This window comes from Phragmites australis, chromosome 1, assembly GCF_958298935.1.
Source record: "Phragmites australis chromosome 1, lpPhrAust1.1, whole genome shotgun sequence".
Lineage (NCBI taxonomy): Eukaryota > Viridiplantae > Streptophyta > Magnoliopsida > Poales > Poaceae > Phragmites > Phragmites australis.
Genome location: NC_084921.1, coordinates 4,815,048 through 4,832,190, shown reverse-complemented (window position 1 = coordinate 4,832,190; position 17,143 = coordinate 4,815,048). Strand labels below are relative to the sequence as shown.

Sequence of the window (17,143 nt, the reverse complement as noted above, 5' to 3'; positions counted from 1 at the left end):
TGAATTGTTTATTTCTTATGAAATTTGTATGTTCCGAGCGATCGATCGCGCCTCAATGGCTAACTTGGCAAAATAAATAGCACACTGTTCCAGCATGTGCATGAGATCGCAGATGGCAAGTGAAGCTTCTTCTATCATCCAGTGTTGATCTGAATTGAAGCTTGGGATTGAAATGGGCCAGCAGCAGCATGTGCAATTGTGCATTCAATCTAGCCCGGCGTTTGGTGAGACAAAACCATTTCCTTTTCTACTCAATTTGACCTGATTTGGTGCGGGACATGTGTTTTGGCCTTCTGAAATGACCTGCAAATTGACCCGGTGTAAAGCGGGCGCTGCCATTGCCATTCATGTCTCGCGGCTTCTGGCTGAAGGATAATTGAACTTGCACACAGTTCATCTAATGCTCAATAGTGTTCATGAAAATAAGCATCCGAGAAGACAAGATGTGTCTTTGAATCACCAAAGCTCCCAGGTGACGATGATTGAGCTGATTCAGACTTTCATTCGGTTTTACGGAACAAAATTGAGTAGGGAAATTACAAGTATTGACAAACAGGGTATTGCCAAAATACAAAAAAAAAACGACTGCACAGTTTCATCACCTGTATATGCACTTTCATTCAGTGTTCAGAAGATCGCGGTATGCTGCTCTTGAAATCAAGCATCCCGCACAAAAGGAGGTTTCATTGAATCACAAAAGTGATGATGGAAGCAATTATACATTATCATAACACTTACACCGCAACAATGGTGAGGAAAACAAACAACTAGAGGTCTGGCAAAGGTTATAACAGTAAGATTCACATATATCTGGGTCTGCCGTGGTCAAAATGGGGGGAAACAAGACCAAAAGAGCAAAATTTCAAAAATCGCACTACAGGGTTTACAGGTGACCTCAACCAAACCAACAAATTGAAACTTATCAAGTCTAGCAAGACTGTTCGGCTTCACTTTTCAAAGAAGATTCATACATGAAGGTCGTAACAATAGCAGGGGAGCTGACAGCTGAGTGCCTTTGCTTCCAAACACTGGCAGCTTGCAACCGTGGTATAGTATCACCCACTTTTCATTGTGTCTTGCATCGGAGAAATAACTGCACCCCAGATTTTTTTGCTTAAAACTTGAGCAGCCTACAGGAAGAAGAAAGGAATGAATATCAGAAAATTCAGTATGATATTTAAAATTTCAAATTCGCATATAGTTTCCTCTCATGCAGAAGTTAAAGCCGTCCTTTTCTGAACTATTCGACACCCTTCATTCATGGTACACTCAAATGCAAAAACAAATATGCATTGTTTTCTTACTATTTGAAACAACCACATTAGTCAAACGAGGACCCGACTCCACAAAAGTCAAGATTATGGCAACAATGATTTGGCAGTTTAATAGAGTTTAATTTGATTGTGGAGAGTGGACCTCTGGTGCATTCGGCTTTTCCTAGTTGAAAAACTCAATACAAAGGAATTTGAGCGTCCGTAATGCCACAATAGAAGGGAATACATTAACACAAACAAGAACGTAAGCGAATGAAGACTTCACTTTTTGCATGCTCACAAGCAATGAAAGAAAACAAACAAATGCAGAACTTGGAGGCTGTAATGATCTATGACCAAAAAGAAAAAATGAACCGATGTGACTGTAACAGTTAAATAACGAGTACAAACTCCTTAGCTGCATTTCCAAGCAGATTTAACCAAACCTAATTCGAACATGTGATCTTTTACTACATAACTTTTATGTACTAATTTTTCCAGAAAAAGGAACATCTCTATGTTTTCATTTATTTTGTCATTTAGTTGGTTGAGAAAGTCTCAAGTCATGTGAGCATTTACCACAAACAATAATCGATTTATCACACTGTTTACTCTGTAGTCAACTTAGATATAAAGATATAATGCAGTCATGCCGTCAACCAGGTCCAGTTGAGATAGGCTCAAGTCTCATACGCCATGCCACCATGTGCATGGGGCACAAAGCCACAAACATTTAGTTTGACATTGGCATAACTGGAAACTCTCAATAGAGTAGTGAAGCCAATAAAACCACCAAATGAGCTGTCATACCTCAGTTACAAATTGCCTTTTCTTTTAAGAATCATACCTCAACTACAAATTGCCACTATGAAGAGAAACAGTTTCCCTTAGACTTGACCATTTATCATATATGGGACACGTGGACTAGGAAAATAAGCATCACTTCTTATGTGTATGACTTCCTCGGAAACTGCTTTTATGAGTTATATCTACAATAGTGCAATCTTTTCGGTCGATATACATATAATATCCCAACATTAATCTATGAGCGATAATATTCTATGTTTAATTTGTACGAAAATTTAAAAAAGCACGAGACAGGCTGCAAATAAGGTTTGATTTCAATTTATCTATGGCACAAAACACACGGGTTTGATTTATAAAGTAGATAGGGTGAACTTACATAAGAAGCTTTTTACGAAAAATATTCTGTAGGGGTGGAACGAAAAAATTTTGGACCCCTCCCCCCACCCACTGCTACACTAGGCAGTACAGCCACCAGAGAAGATCATCTGCGGACTGCTCCTCAATCCTTCTCATTACTAATCTGTGTATGCGATTAGAGATCACTTTTGATGATATATGATGTGATCATACAAGCCCACCAACCTAAACAATAACTGGTTCCGCCACTGGTCTTCCATGAAACTACTAGGCATTGCATGTACAATACATTAGTTTTCTAACATGTTAAATACAACTTTCAGAAAAGTGAATCATCGTGTTTTGCAACTTTCAAATTCTAGTACTAAAATTATAAAGATGTTAAAGTTCTTCAAATGTCTCTCTTTCATTGTGCTCCTCTTAACCTGGCATCCTGGATTACCCATTTCGTTCGTAAGTGACACAGAAATAAGCTTCCCAAGCCTTATATCCATAATGCCATATATATATATATATATATATATATATATATATATATATATATATATATATATATATATATATATATATATATATATATTCTGTACTCCCGGGAGTACATAATCTCTACTATGATATACCACATAAATGAACTGGATATACTTCTTTTTCACTATAAGTATACTTATATACTCATTCTAAGATATTCCAATGTGAACTACATGAAAAAATAGAAAAGAAGTCTATCAATTTTATTAGATTTTGGTAATACCTTTGTATTTGTACATAAAATGTAATACACTCAAAAACATATGTGCAAACCACCTAAAAAACTATACATACCACTTGGATGATCTTATATACTCATATGCTCCATGTACATACTATTTAGCACATAAGATACTTATTATATGTATATTCTGCAAGTATGCTCATTGTAGTTTATGTATACGCACAATCCACAAGTTGTAACTCACAGTGTTTCGGGTTGTAACTGGGGGATGTGCGTAGTGAGAATAACAAATTGTAACTCACAGTGTTAGACAGTGTTAGCTGCTCGTGTTGCAATTATGTATTTATGGACGTGAAGTTGTAACTGGTCTACCTAACAAGTTGTAACTCACAGTGTTTCGAGTTGTAACTGGGGGATGTGCGCAGTGCAAATAACAAATTGTAACTCACAGTGTTAGCTTCTCGTGTTGCAATTAGCATTTCTGGACGTGAAGTTGTAACTGGTCTACCTAACAAGTTATAACTCACAGTGTTTCGAATTACAACTGGGGGATATGCGCAGTACGAATAGCAACTGCGCATAGACGCAGAATAGCCTCGCCGTGTGTGTGTATATATATAAACTAGTCTGTACTCCCGGAAGTACGTACTCCCTACTATAATATACCACATAAATGAACTGGTATGTATAGTTTTCCTATACATATATAATTAAAAAAAAACGAGGCTCCAATGCATGACACTGCCAAATATTCCATTCACTGAGAAATACTTGCAATCCAAATTCTGATATTCCATCCACATCCCCAAAGAACCAACACTATGCAGCAAAAATATGCCCTGCTAGTTTTCACATCATCACTCAACCCCATTTGCTATGCAGAAAAAATAAGAACTAATGCACCTGTACCATACATAATCAGCTGGTGTCGTCATGTCCAGCAACGAGGATACAAGTATATAACTACTTGCCATCAGGAGAAGAACACTTGGCCAACTGCACCACAACTTGTGGTAAAAAAAAAGGTCCTTCCCTAAGACAACCCCTGTACAAGCCATCATCAATGGAGATGGGGGCACAGTTAGCAGCATCCAGTACGATAGACACCCTCAACCTTCCTGGATTATCGATGACCATTGATCATTGCCGTCATCGCTTGCGCAAGATTCTAGAAAAGCCATGTTCGTCTCCATAAAGCTTGCACAATATAGATCCGAATTTCATAGGATCTGTCCTAGGATCATAGGATTGGTCAAGAATTGCTCCTATACCACGCTAATTTGAATGCAGATCAACAAGCATGATTATTCCTTACTGAACAGAATACGAGAATCCCCCCAGTCTCCAACAATCAGAGTAACTCGATGTCTGTAACTAACACCAACATTCACAGCACACACACTCCGCGTTACTATGTTTTGATTGTTTTCTGCAAGCCTCCACCCTCGAATCTAAACCACAGAACTACAAACTCCGTGGAGATCATTAGAGAGGTATAAACGCAGTGAATCAGAGAAGTTGATTTACCTTTTTTACCTATTTACCGGCCAATGCAGCTGAATCCCCTGCACACTGCGAGCCAGACGGCGAAGAGGACGCAGAGGAGCACGAGATCCGCGAGGATGACCATCCAGAGCTGGCGCCTCCATGTCCAGCCCGCGCCGCCGTGGCGGCTGTCCCGCTTGGGCGTTCTCCGCGCGACGAGCTCAGCGTCACTCCTGGCCGCCTCCTCCGCCTCGGCCTCTGCGGCGGCGACCTCCTCGGCCTCGCGCGCGAGCGCCCCCTCGTCGTCGGGGGGCAGCGGCAGGCGCAGCGCGAGGCGTGGCATCTCGTCTTGCATCGTGGCCTCGGGGAGGCATCGCAGGCGTCGGAGGAAGAGCAGGAGCTGCGATGCGGGTAGCTGCGGCGCGAGCGAGACCGCGGCGAGCGCGAGCGGCGGGACCAGGAGCAGCGCGTGCGCCCGGCCGCCCGCAGAGTGGGTGAGGTGGCGGTGGTGCGGCGGCGCGCCGGCGACGAGGGCGGCGGCGAGGGCCGGGAGGTCGACGCTTTCGGCGGCGGGGGCGGGGGCGTGGGCGAGCTCGGCGACGAGGGCGGTGTCGCGGAAGACGCAGGCGTAGAGCAGCGGGTGCGAGGCCGGGAGCATCCGAGGCAGGTAGGTCGGAGAGACTTCTTTTCTTGGTGGAAAGATGAGAGATTTGGTCGGTCGGTGGGATCCCTTGTTGACGGCGAGGCTGCGCTGGGCTGCCTGGGGGGAAGAAGGAAGGAGGAAGGAGGAGGAGGAGGCCTGATCTCTGATCTCACTCTGATGGTGTGTTGGTGGTGGCACAGCTCAGCACAGGATGGAAGATGGAGGATGGAGGTGGAGAGACAAAAGGAAATAAATAAATAAGTAAAAAAAGAGCTGTTTTTTTGTTTCATTTGCTCTTTATTCTTATTGGATGTTTACTAGAAAAATGGTAATTTTGGATATGCAGGTCCTTCATCCATCCATGAATATAGTGCGTATCTTGTTTTAAAAAAAATCAAACTTCATTTCTTTTGTTTCATTTCAGTTTCAGAGAAAAAGGAAATAAATAAATAAGTCAAGAGCTGCTTTTTGTTTCATTTGCTCTTTATTATTCTAAAAATGGTAATCTTGGATCTGTAGTATTAAGAGCAGGTAGGTATCTTGTGATGGTGCAGTTGTTGGAATAATGATATGTTTCAGAGTCTTCTCTTCTCTTTTAGACCAGGCAGGTGTACGGGCCTTCCAAAATGGATGTAGGAGTTCCCCGAAAATTCTCATCAAATTTCAATGGAGCCTATTTTCTTTCAGAGAAAAGAAAAGAGAAGAGAAGGGAAAAGTGATTCCCTTCTCGTCTTGCTCTCACCCATGTAACAATATACACCATTGCGACATTACCTCGTAAAAAACATGTAACAGTATTTATATCATTACATATGGCCACAGTCATCACTAGACAATGCAGGACGATCAAGTTCATTTGCACATCTTTCCAATCCTTTCAACACAAACTCTTTTAATTATTCTTTAGACTAGCACTCTACTGTCTTATCAAATAATCCATCAGCACAAGCTTTAATTTATATTAACCTCGCAATAAAAATAACAATCTTGTATGTGTGTATATAGAGAGAGACTATATATGTGCAAATTGAATAGAATTGTAACTAATCGGAACTGATCGAGTTAGTGCTTAATCAAGACGCATTGATATCCATTTATCGTCTTTCAATTCTTAGCAATTCATAGTGGAAATCGCCGCTTAAATGACCATAATAGCAATTGAAGCCGGCTAATAGTTACTCCTCCTCATCAACCTCATCTTCTCACGCAGTTTCAGAGTTCAATACGGCATCAAATGTAAGTCTTAACAATACCAAAGTTGTAGGTCTCGTCGAGAGCTTCGATTTGAACCTATGAAAGTCCCCTTTTGGATAATGGACCTAGGAGATATAGCCCCTGAAATCAGTGCTGTTCAGATAAGTTTGAGTTCAAACAGTTTATCTTGTGGTGCATTTTTTAAAATCAAGATAGCGTTTTTCAGAAGTTCCAATGAATTTCAAGGTTGTAGATAATTTCGAGTACTATAATTTAGAGTCCAGAAACACCCAATTTGAAGTCTGGACGATGGAAATATCATCCTCCGAATAGAGAGCTGCGAAAAAGGAAACCGTAATCGACTCGAACTCGAATCCGATTCGTGTTCGGCTTGGACTGCACCTCAACCAGTCGCCCCTAACCCTATAAATAGTAGTTGCACGTCCTCTCATATCCCTATTCCACGCCCTTAAGCCCTAGACATTGTTGCTGCCCTGTCCGTGCGTCGCCGTTCGCCGGAACCGCCACCGCCGCCGCTCGTGATGCGCTACCTCGTCGTCGTCTCCGCAAATCCTTCTTCCCCGATCATCGCAGCAAGGTGAGGACCCCGGACTAGCCCTTTCCCCTCCTCATTTCCCCTGCGCTATCGTCCCATGTGATCCCTAGCCAAACCCCCATCCCCTCGAATCCACCGTCGCACCGCCACGATCGTCGCCGTCGCGGATGGCATCGGCATCCCCCGGCCGATCAGAGCTCGGATCACTGCACCCTTTATCTAGCACATACCCTTGGATGTCCCACACGCCCTCACCAAATCGTTTGTCCATTAGATCCCTGACGCCACTGAGATCACAATCGTCGTTCTCGTTGCCCAATCTGGAGTTCTGCGCGTGCAGCACGGGTTCAGATCGCGTTCCCCAGCGAACTAGCACTCCAATCCAAGAGTTCTTTGGCCGAGACATGCCCCTACTAGTCTTCTACATACTCCCAAAATTGTTTTATACAGAGATGCAACAGAGCCCCCGTTCTCGATGTCGCAATCCCTGCTGCCCAGTCTCATACACGTTTTACGTACCTAAAATGTCAGCCGCGTTCCCCGGCGAACCGGAACTCCAATCATTGCTCCCTTTGATAGAGATGTGCCCCTGGTTATCCTCAACAATCCCTAAAAGTAGTTCAGCCAGAAAAGCACCGACGCCGATGATTTTGTGGTCGCTACGCCACTGCCCCCATGTCTGTGAGTGTTCTGCGCATGCACCCGAAATGCATTTGTGTTCTACGTCAATCCAGGAGCCATTTGGATGCACCGACTGGGTCACGGTGCATCCCATCACATCTTCTGTGCGTCCACATGAAGTTTCCCTCGCATCTGCAACGATGCCACCAAGAACACGATCCTAACTTCCAACGTCGTTACGTAATATCGCCAAAGTTCCAACCGATCGATCTCCTTCTAAGGTGAAGCTCTATCCAAACCATCACTGCAGAATCGTGTTCCAAAAAATATGAATATTTCTATTCAAACTGTTTCTTGAATATCACAGCCAATCTCCGAGAACGTGCACGTCTTCTTCGCTATGTCTGTGCGCGGTCACCTCTGAACCTGGGATCGTTCGTCTCTCTTTTGCCGCTACCTCGGAACTTCTCTGACGAGACCAACCATAAAACAAGCTTGTCTTCTCGCATTCTACGCCCGTGCTCTTCTTGATTTGTTGAAACACCATTGTTCCCCAATATCAACATCAGTGATCGTCGTTGCTATCGCCATCTAATCGTGCACTTCGCCGCCTTCAGCTCGTCGGTGTGCGTGTCTTTCTGTACCTCAGGTCAAAATGATCCCTTCATGAGTTCATGACTGCAATGCGACCTCGTCTGCATCATCTCCGTCAACCCTGGGCCTTTTCCCTCACTAGCGACGCGGAGAGCCCACCGTCGGCCGACTCCTCCATACCAAACTCCCCTACTCTGCTCTCTGATCTCGCTCTCTTGGTGAGAATCCCAAATAACCCCTCCAGAGATCCTTTATTTCTATCTTTACTTTTCTGTTTATGATGTTTACACGTTAGCCCCTGCCTTCTATAGTTAATTATGTTCCAGCTCTTATTATTCAAACAGAATCATCTATTCAAATCTTGTTCAGCGAATTTCATTCAAATCCAAGCAACACTCTATGAATTCGCCTAAATCTCATATCATATCCAACCATAGAGCTTTTTTCCGATGTGATGCCTCTATTTGATGTATTGTTCTTAGTTATTTGTGTTTTCTCTTTTGTCGGACGTTTCCGTGAGTAGACAACTATGTTCCGAAGCAATACAAGGATCTCCAAGAGCAACCGTTTGGAAATCGATGATATGCAAAGTTAATACTTCGAGATATGCTAGAACCGAGTTTACGAATATCACTGAGCAGCAGCCAAGCAAGTGTCCTTGAATAACTTGCATCTATTTTAGGAATTTATGTTAGTTGTTTATCCTTTTTTGACTTAAACCCCATGTCATACTTTTCTACACCTGTGGAGTACGATATGTACTTGCACTTGTTATTTCTAATAATAAATATTGCTTAGTTAGAGAAGACCTTATCAAGATCAAGGAAGCTGAAGGTTATATGAAGACGGAGCGTTCCGAGTCGCGTTGTCCCCAATCGATTGCATGTGGTGTGCCCAGAAGATCCTCAGGAGTCCTCTTGTGTTCTTTCGCTGCTGTCTTATAAACTCTGTTACCTTTTGTGTTCTTTTACTGCTATCTTAAACTTTGGTATTTATTTTAATAAAATTATTTTTTTAATATAGAACTATATATCATTGATAATATCACCGTATATATGATAAAACTAATTACACTTAGTTATTCTTTTGGAAACCGGTGTGACATGTGCTTGAGCCGGTTCTTGCTTAAGCTGTTGCTGCTGCTTCTTCTTGGGAGGAGGCTTGGTGCTGGCTTGCTTGGAGTCGAGGACGGGCTTCATGTCTTCCAGGGCCTTGCTGACCTCCGACCATGACGCCGGGGCGAGCTCGTAGCCCTCGAGCTTGTCGAGGAGCACGAGCGGGAGCGGCGCGACGGTGTTGGCGGGCTTCTCATCCTCGTCTTCTTAGTCGTCGTCGGTCTCTTCGCTTTCCTCGTCCTCTGCTTCATCACCGTTGGCGTCCTTGTGCTTGTCGGTGGCGATGAGCCAGGGCTCCTCGACGGCGCTGATGTCCAAGAGGGAGACGCTTGTGGGTGGCGGGCGGTAGACATAGGCCACGGCGACGTCCCCGCCGGTCTTGGAGCCCGCGCACCCCATGGCCGGCCTTAAGCTAGGTCTAGACTAACTTTAATTTGTGGCTGTGGTGAGGTACAAGTGCTTGGCGCCTGGAGGCTGTGGAGGGAAGAGCAGGAGAGTTTTGAGTGGCTGTCTGAATCTGATGATAAGACGACCCTGCAGCCTGCTCATCTCTGCTCTGCGCAGCAGGAGCTAGATTTCCTATTTCCAAATATTCACGGATCTTTTGGTAGTGTTCGGATTTTTTAGGAAATGTTTTCGATTCGGTTTCTTTGCAAAACATTTCTGCAGTGAATCATAATCACTTCTGAAATTGTTTGGCTAACCGGCTGGATTCGTTTTCTTGAAAAGGATGGTAGTAGTGCAATTAGCAAATTGACCCTTGTTATAGTTTTTTTTTTCAATATCAACATATAAAATGAGTGGTAACAAAACGCATGATTCCGAGACGACATTAAAAATATATAAATATGTGGTTCCAAAATATTTCGGCCTGTTGTAAGACTGCAATGGTTAGAGTTATGTAATTTTTGTCTGTGCTTGCATTAGCATTGATCATTATTTGTCCCATTGCAATGCCTGTCGTAATTTTGCTGCTCATGCGTTTGAATTGGAGTCCTTCTCAATGATGGAGAGGAGCTGCGCTTCCAAAATATATCCGGGATTTGGAAACCATGTCACTCTATCTGAAATATTTTCCTTTTGGCCTATTTGGTCTGCCGCCGTTTGATATCTGAGCCATAAACCACCTTGAAGCTTTCTTCTCTGAGCTCAGATACAGACAGCTCCCCCTCCCCGTCTGCCGCTCCGAGCTCGCCGGCGTCAGTGGCAAGGAGTTCCATGGGGAAGTACAAAAAACGGAAACGATAATCCATCACCGATTCGAGCTCGCAGGCAAAACGGTCGGAACATTCCTGCCCGTTCTGACTAGATTTCCTATTTCCAAATATTCAGAGTTTCTCTGTCAGAAAATAAAACAAATTAAGGTAACGTAATTTCTGCTGTGCAAACCGTACAGTGCAGAGATATTGAAAGATTTTATTTATGAGCTGGATATAGGTACAATGCAACGTCAGTATCATACGTACATGTGAACTAGGAAAACTTGGCTTTGAAAAATCTATTCAACTTCCTCGGAGTATTTCTCTTACCGATCCATCTGTGTCCCTGACTCTTATGGGTCCACGTACTCACTACTCAGCCGACAAAATCCATCTCTGGCTGTGTGTTGCTGCTCACTTCATTCATGCCACTTGTTTTTCTGCTTGCAACAAGTTTGACATTTCTGCAGCACAACGGCTAAGAATTGGACTGGACACGGATCCTCTGCAGTAATGACGATTAATACAGAGGATTACTGTTTATACAGTAATATGAGTCTGGTGCTACAGTTCTCGGCGTTAATTACTCGCTGGTTACTGAGGATTACTGCAGCTACAGTATTTGAATATACTGTTTCACGGGTCTGTACTGCAGAACTAGGTACTGTAGAGTTACTGTAGCAGTGATCCAAACCCCAAATCAACGGCTGTGGAGGGCTCCTAATACACTCTATTGTAGCTCTCTGCAGTTGCCGGTGGCAGTTCCCACCGGATTGTGTCCCTAAAAATTGCATCATCAGATCAGATCAGATCATTAGTGGTTCAAGATTTCATCAAGCAACAAAATATCACTGGTGGATGCTCATTCTTTAGCCGCTTCTCAAAAGTAACGATAAACAAATAAGGCACAAATTTAAAAGGTATTTGGGAAAGACCAAATCAAAACATGAATTACAGGGCATACTGAGTAGATGCAGATATAGGTGCTCTTTCTTTCGGATGGGTGGGCCAAGAATCAAATAAAAAAAAGAACTGCAGACAAAAAGCTAATTCAAACACCCTGTGTCATCTGTTGTAATTAATCAGGACTGCAAAGCTTATAAAAAAAATCGCTATCTGTTCAATTTGTACGGCTTTGCTTGCAAATATTGTACAATTTTAATTTTTAACACAACTGTGCTAAAGCCTTTATCGCATTCAGGAATTAAAAACTCAGATCAATAGAGCGGATTCTTTTTGTACAAAAGAAAAGAGATGTTTCGTCACTCGATAGCTTAGATATGAAAATTTGACCAATTGTTAATATCTTTAGATAACAAAACTGAATAAAGTAGCTCGCAGATGGTGAAGTCTGTATTTAAATAATCATAAATTAAAAACAGACAAAACCATGAGTATTTGGACCTATAGCTAACCATGTGAACTCGATATTTTGAAGGGGAAATTAAACCAGTGATGAATACATATCACTTGCGGACGCATTGGTGCTTCCCAGAGATACAGAATTACAGATATTTGAGGAAATGGAAATAATCACTAGTAGCCTAGTTCTTATAAAAGTTTACATTCCGCAACATCAGCATGCTGGGATTTCTCATACAAAAAGGATAGAAGCTTTCCGATTCCAAAAATACTAGCATAAGCAATACAATTCCGGTACTACCCAAAATGTGTTCCATATCCCAAGCAGTGAGTTTGGGAGATTTTAGTCTCTATTCAGCCTAATTAACCTCTTCGAGCACATGCCACTCTGCAAACAGGGATGCATATTCACAAACATGAACATACATTTTATCACTAGCTTCATTGCCTACACAATTAGCATCACCCTAAACTCCACCAACTGCTCTAGATAAATATATGTTTTGCCCAGAAGAAAGGAACATAACATTAGAAGGAGATGCATCACTTTCGGAGAATCCAAACATCATGGGGCAAATGATTCACTTATAACAAATGCTTGAATAAGACTTCGGGCTGCATGCATCTGGTCTGGTGTGCCAGATATTAGAATAGCAGCGTCCATAGCCTCAGCTATAGGTTCAGTGACTGCTATCTTAGCTTCTGAAAACTGCACACAGATAAATAGGTCAGACACCCATACCACAGTTAACAATTGGATACACTACACAAAACACTAGTCGATTACAAACCTCACGGATCTTATCCAAACAACCTCCATCTTCCCCACAGAGAGCAGGAATAGCTAATCTTGGAACCAAGACCTCTGCAGTTAAGTTTGGCATCATAGATGACTGGCCAGGACTGCAAGGACAATTTCTCAGGTTAAGACAGGACCTTTTGCAATGTTGTTGAACAGGAGATATAAAAAATAATATGCAAGAGAAGAAACAAACCCAGAAAATGCACCAAGTCCTCTATGCGCTGCTCCTGGGATATCAGATATTGACATTGGATCACCAACATCATGCATACCCTAAAAAATTTGGACCATAATGGCACAAGGAGAAGTATAAGAAACTTCAAGAATGAGGACGATGTTTGGCCGGCGACCATATTAGTCTAAATAGCAACGCATCATGACATATCTATTGATTCTGCTGCTCAAATAGTGGCTATCAAATATTTTGATACCTTTGCGTTCCAAGGAGCAGAGATCCCATCCAATGGCCGTCCCATAAAATCTTTATGAAACAGAGATGAAGACTCATGGTTTCCCGTGTGTGGACCAAATTGAGAATCTAGCAAACCAAAAGGTGGCATATTAGGACCCACTGCAGGCATTCTGTCCCGGAACAGATGGTTACGAAGCCTAGCAGTTATCTGCATTAGAGCTTCTTGAATAGCTTCACAGTCCCCGCTTATCTAAAAAATAGCAAATCCGCAGTTAATTCACACAAAAAAGGGAACTAAAGGTAGAGTAGATAAAGGCAATAAGATGTAAACTAACAGATGCACTAGAATTTCATCAGGATGAAGAAAGATCTCGAGACATTCCTTCTACAATTAGCTTGTATATAATTGAATACAACAAAAGCAGACCTGAATAACTTCATCATTTTGTGGGACACCCCTTGGGATCTTATCTTTGCTCAGCACTACTATATGAGCTCCTGATAGCTTCCGCATTTCAGCTATGATACTACCACCTTTGCCCAGAAGGCAACCAACTTGGTTAGGCAAAACGATCAGCCTACATATTGCAGGACCCTCCTCCTTGTCATAGGTAGGCAACGCAATTTTACGCTGCACATGCAGAATTGCATTCTGAGCAGGGGAAATTCCGTCACCGGGATGCTACAGAACAGAAAGATAAATGTATACATCAGTGACTAGTCCCTCTGTTGGAATTTTGAATGGCAGCGGTAGTAAAATACTAAAAGTTACTTCCATGGAAAATTAAAAATTGTTTACGCTATTAAGAGTTACCAAAAAAATTACAAACAGTCACCAAATGAACTAATACCTCTTAAGAGTCAAATAAAGAACAAAATATTTTGGATAAATATAAGAGAACTGCAAAAAAAAGGAGCTTTGCATGGAAAATTCTATGCCATCCAGTCTTGTAATGCGCTATGTTCACCATGTCGTTCTCCATGCCCATAAAAAACTTTTATCTTGAGTTTTAACTTGATTTGCAGGCTAACTGACAACAAAAATTTCTTGTTGCTGCCTGCATTCTTGCACTCCCTAGTAGTGTTACTGCATACTGTGGTACCAAAAGGGAGCCGTCTAGATGGAGCATGCAAAAAGATATCAACATTGCACTTGCACTAACACTTTCATTCAATACAAAAAAATTACAACTCTAGAAACAATGTTAATGGAGTACAGGAAAATATGTGTGCTATAGCTCAGCTGAATGCCATGTTGCCCAGCGCACAGGTCAGAAAATGGATTAGACAGGAGTTCATGAAAAGCTAATATACTTATTTTGCTACCAAGAGAAAATGAAGGTAATTACCGCAGGTCCAGATATACTTATGAGGCGGTTTTCTGATTTTGGAACAGTCTCAAGAACTTTTATTTCACAGCCTGTATCATTCTGAATACTATTGACAACATTTCCACCCCTCCCTATTATACTGCCAACCTTGTCTTTTGAACACAGTAACCTAAATGTGAGGGGTTCTACAGGAACTGAGGCATGGCCATGTATTGGAGCTTCAGGCAAAGTGGGAAATGGAGCAATATTTGGCCGAATGTCAATTATATCATAAGGTCCATTGGCTTGGGATGGCCCTTGAAAAGGAATATGGAAGTTAGATTGCATTCCAGAATGAAGACCATCTGACCGACTGAACAAAGAGTGCGATGATGATCCAGAAGGATGAACACCAGAAGCTATGTCGCTTTCCTTGGGTAGATGAGCAAAGAGCACTTCAGCTACTGCATTCAGACCTTTCCGTACTGAGTCAACCTCTCCAGTGATCTGCATGAATGATATATGAACCAACACCAAGAGCAATAATAAGTTTTTGCAAAATGGATTACAACATGATCATAAGAAAGATTGCAAGGGAACATAACAATGAAATCCAATACTGAGAAATATACCTGGCAAAGTCTGTCTTGGGATAACGCACATGGTGGAAGCCTATCCCTTGAAACACGGATTTCACAGCCATTATCAACTGACATTTGCTTAATCACGCTACCGCTCTTCCCCAAAAGCCAACCTGCTTGGCTGTATAGCACCAATAAACGTAAAGAAACAGGAGTTCTCGCACCTGATGCATTCCCGGTTTCATTTTCATCTTCAGTTGCAAAAATCCTATCAAATACAAGAAAAATGGCCTTCAACGCTGATGGTATTTCCCTCTCCGGTTCTGACTTTGTATCTTTTGCTACAAATGGATCGTCCTTTTCTTCCTTACTGTGGTCTTTCTCTGAACCATCCTTTTCTTCCTTATGATGGTCTTTCTCCGAATTATCCTTTTCTTCCTTACTATTATCTTTCTCCGGATCACCATTTTTCTCCTTACTGTTGTCTTTCTCTGAATCATCATTTTCCTCCTTACTATTGCCTTTCTCTGAACCATCCTTTTCCCCCTTACTGTGGTCTTTCTCTGAATCATCCTTTTCCTCCTTACTGTGGTCTTTCTCTGAATCATCCTTCTTCTCCTTACTGTTGTCTTTATCCTTCTCATGGTCACCACCAGCGGAAACAGTAAAACCTCCATCGTTCTCTGCATCTAGCTCACGGCTAGTTTCTTTATCCTTCTCAATGGCAGTTATGACAATAACTCTCTCATCACAACCATGGACTGCTTCCTCTACCGTAATTTTCACTCCGGTTTCTTGCCGTATCTTGGCAATGACACCGCCTCCTTTACCAATTATATTTCCAGATTTTGAAGCAGGGCAAAGAATGCGAAAAATGGGAACACCGGGCCGTATCTTCAGCTGAGCATGCTGTGAAGAAGCATGCTTTGTCTTCTTCCACTTGCCCCGGATGTTGTGGTCTGAAGAATTCTTCTGAAACGGCCTCTTAGAAGGTGTCACGCGTGAAGCCATGTCTTCTCCTGCTCAACAGACAAGCGGAGAGCAGCAACGGTAATATGAAATTAGGTACGGTAACTGAAAACTAAATAAAGAACAGAACTATCAATTGCTAGCGCACACACACCAAAAAAAAAAAACTCTAAGCACAACAATTGTCACAGTACAAAAGAAAAAAAAGTGAAACGAAACAATACGCATTCCATTGGCAAATAAATATTCTAATAGGTTGGTGGTAGTCAATTAGCCGAACTAAACAGCATAACATGTTGGTAAGTAAGAATCGGATTACATGGCAAACGCTCATCAAAGGTGATGGATCAAACCACTAGTGATTACCTACCAGTACATGCATTGAGATGGGCGAACTAAACGTGGGGTATGAGGGTTCAGTTGAACCCTAAATTTTTGGGAAACAGACAGCTATCGGTACCCCTGTACACAGCAAACAAATCCGCAACAAAATGGATGGATTGGAGCATGCAACCACCCCCGAACGAAAGATTCTTAATTGAAGTCGCCGTCAGAACAATCCATCCAAAACAAGCTAGGGCCGCCTTACCAACAAAAAAAGAAGAAAAATATCCGAAGTCGGGATGGATCTCCACTCCACGCCACTCCAGTAGAGGGGCGTCCAGGAGAACAACTAGGAGAGAGAAACTGCTTCCTTTCCTTGGAGGCGGCGTGCTTCGCTTCGGCGAAAGGAGGCCTGGAGGCGTGCGCGTTCGGCAAGACAAAGAGGCCGGCGAGCCGGAGAAAATCGGCAAGAGGCGTCGAGCCGTCGACTGGTGGCGTGGCCTCGCCGCCGCGACGGAAGAGGAAGCAGAGAGGCTTGATTAACTAAGGGGAGTTAGGGCTGGAGGGGCAACGGGGGTATTTTTGACATTTTCTGGTTTTGTGCTCGAGCAACACTCATTGCGGAGAATGGAAAAAACACTAGCTTTATTGTTATTGTTTGGGAGGATTCTTCATCCAATCTAGACCTTTGTCTATGTTTTTCCTTAAGAAAAGAAGAAGAGGAAGAGGAATTTATAATAGAAATTATTGTCTAAGCATGAAAATGTTAGTCCAAGTTATATATTGTGTTCTTTTATTTTTATGCCACTAATTAATTGCTTATAATGAAAACCGCCTTAAGAATCAA

At 42.5% G+C, this 17,143-nt stretch overlaps 2 protein-coding genes across 2 annotated transcripts; both read right to left on the bottom strand.

Moving 5' to 3' along the window:
• Window positions 1–751: 751 nt before the first annotated feature.
• LOC133929883 (uncharacterized) lies at window positions 752–5,510 on the bottom strand. Its single transcript, XM_062376673.1, has 2 exons — window positions 4,657–5,510; window positions 752–1,130 (listed from the first exon to the last, which is right to left on the bottom strand). Exon 1 carries the CDS (start codon window positions 5,270–5,272, stop codon window positions 4,670–4,672), a length of 603 nt encoding a protein of 200 aa, XP_062232657.1. The 5' UTR covers window positions 5,273–5,510; the 3' UTR covers window positions 752–1,130; window positions 4,657–4,669.
• Window positions 5,511–11,941: 6,431 nt separating this feature from the next.
• Window positions 11,942–16,911, bottom strand: LOC133929775 (KH domain-containing protein At4g18375-like). Its single transcript, XM_062376576.1, has 8 exons — window positions 16,562–16,911; window positions 15,055–16,022; window positions 14,462–14,929; window positions 13,540–13,794; window positions 13,132–13,362; window positions 12,894–12,973; window positions 12,690–12,801; window positions 11,942–12,607 (listed from the first exon to the last, which is right to left on the bottom strand). Exons 2-8 carry the CDS (start codon window positions 16,012–16,014, stop codon window positions 12,464–12,466), a joined length of 2,250 nt encoding a protein of 749 aa, XP_062232560.1. The 5' UTR covers window positions 16,015–16,022; window positions 16,562–16,911; the 3' UTR covers window positions 11,942–12,463.
• Window positions 16,912–17,143: the final 232 nt, after the last annotated feature.

Bases quoted from the DNA above. Each gene is read 5' to 3' on its own strand.
- LOC133929883 (XM_062376673.1), bottom strand. From the start codon at position 5,272: ATGCTCCCGGCCTCGCACCCGCTGCTCTACGCCTGCGTCTTCCGCGAC.
- LOC133929775 (XM_062376576.1), bottom strand. From the start codon at position 16,014: ATGGCTTCACGCGTGACACCTTCTAAGAGGCCGTTTCAGAAGAATTCT. The intron at 13,795-14,461 runs GTAATTACCTTC...TCTGTTCTGTAG, and splicing joins TAAGTATATCTGGACCTGCG to CATCCCGGTGACGGAATTTC. The intron at 12,608-12,689 runs GTTTGTAATCGA...ATCTGTGTGCAG, and splicing joins GTTTGGATAAGATCCGTGAG to TTTTCAGAAGCTAAGATAGC.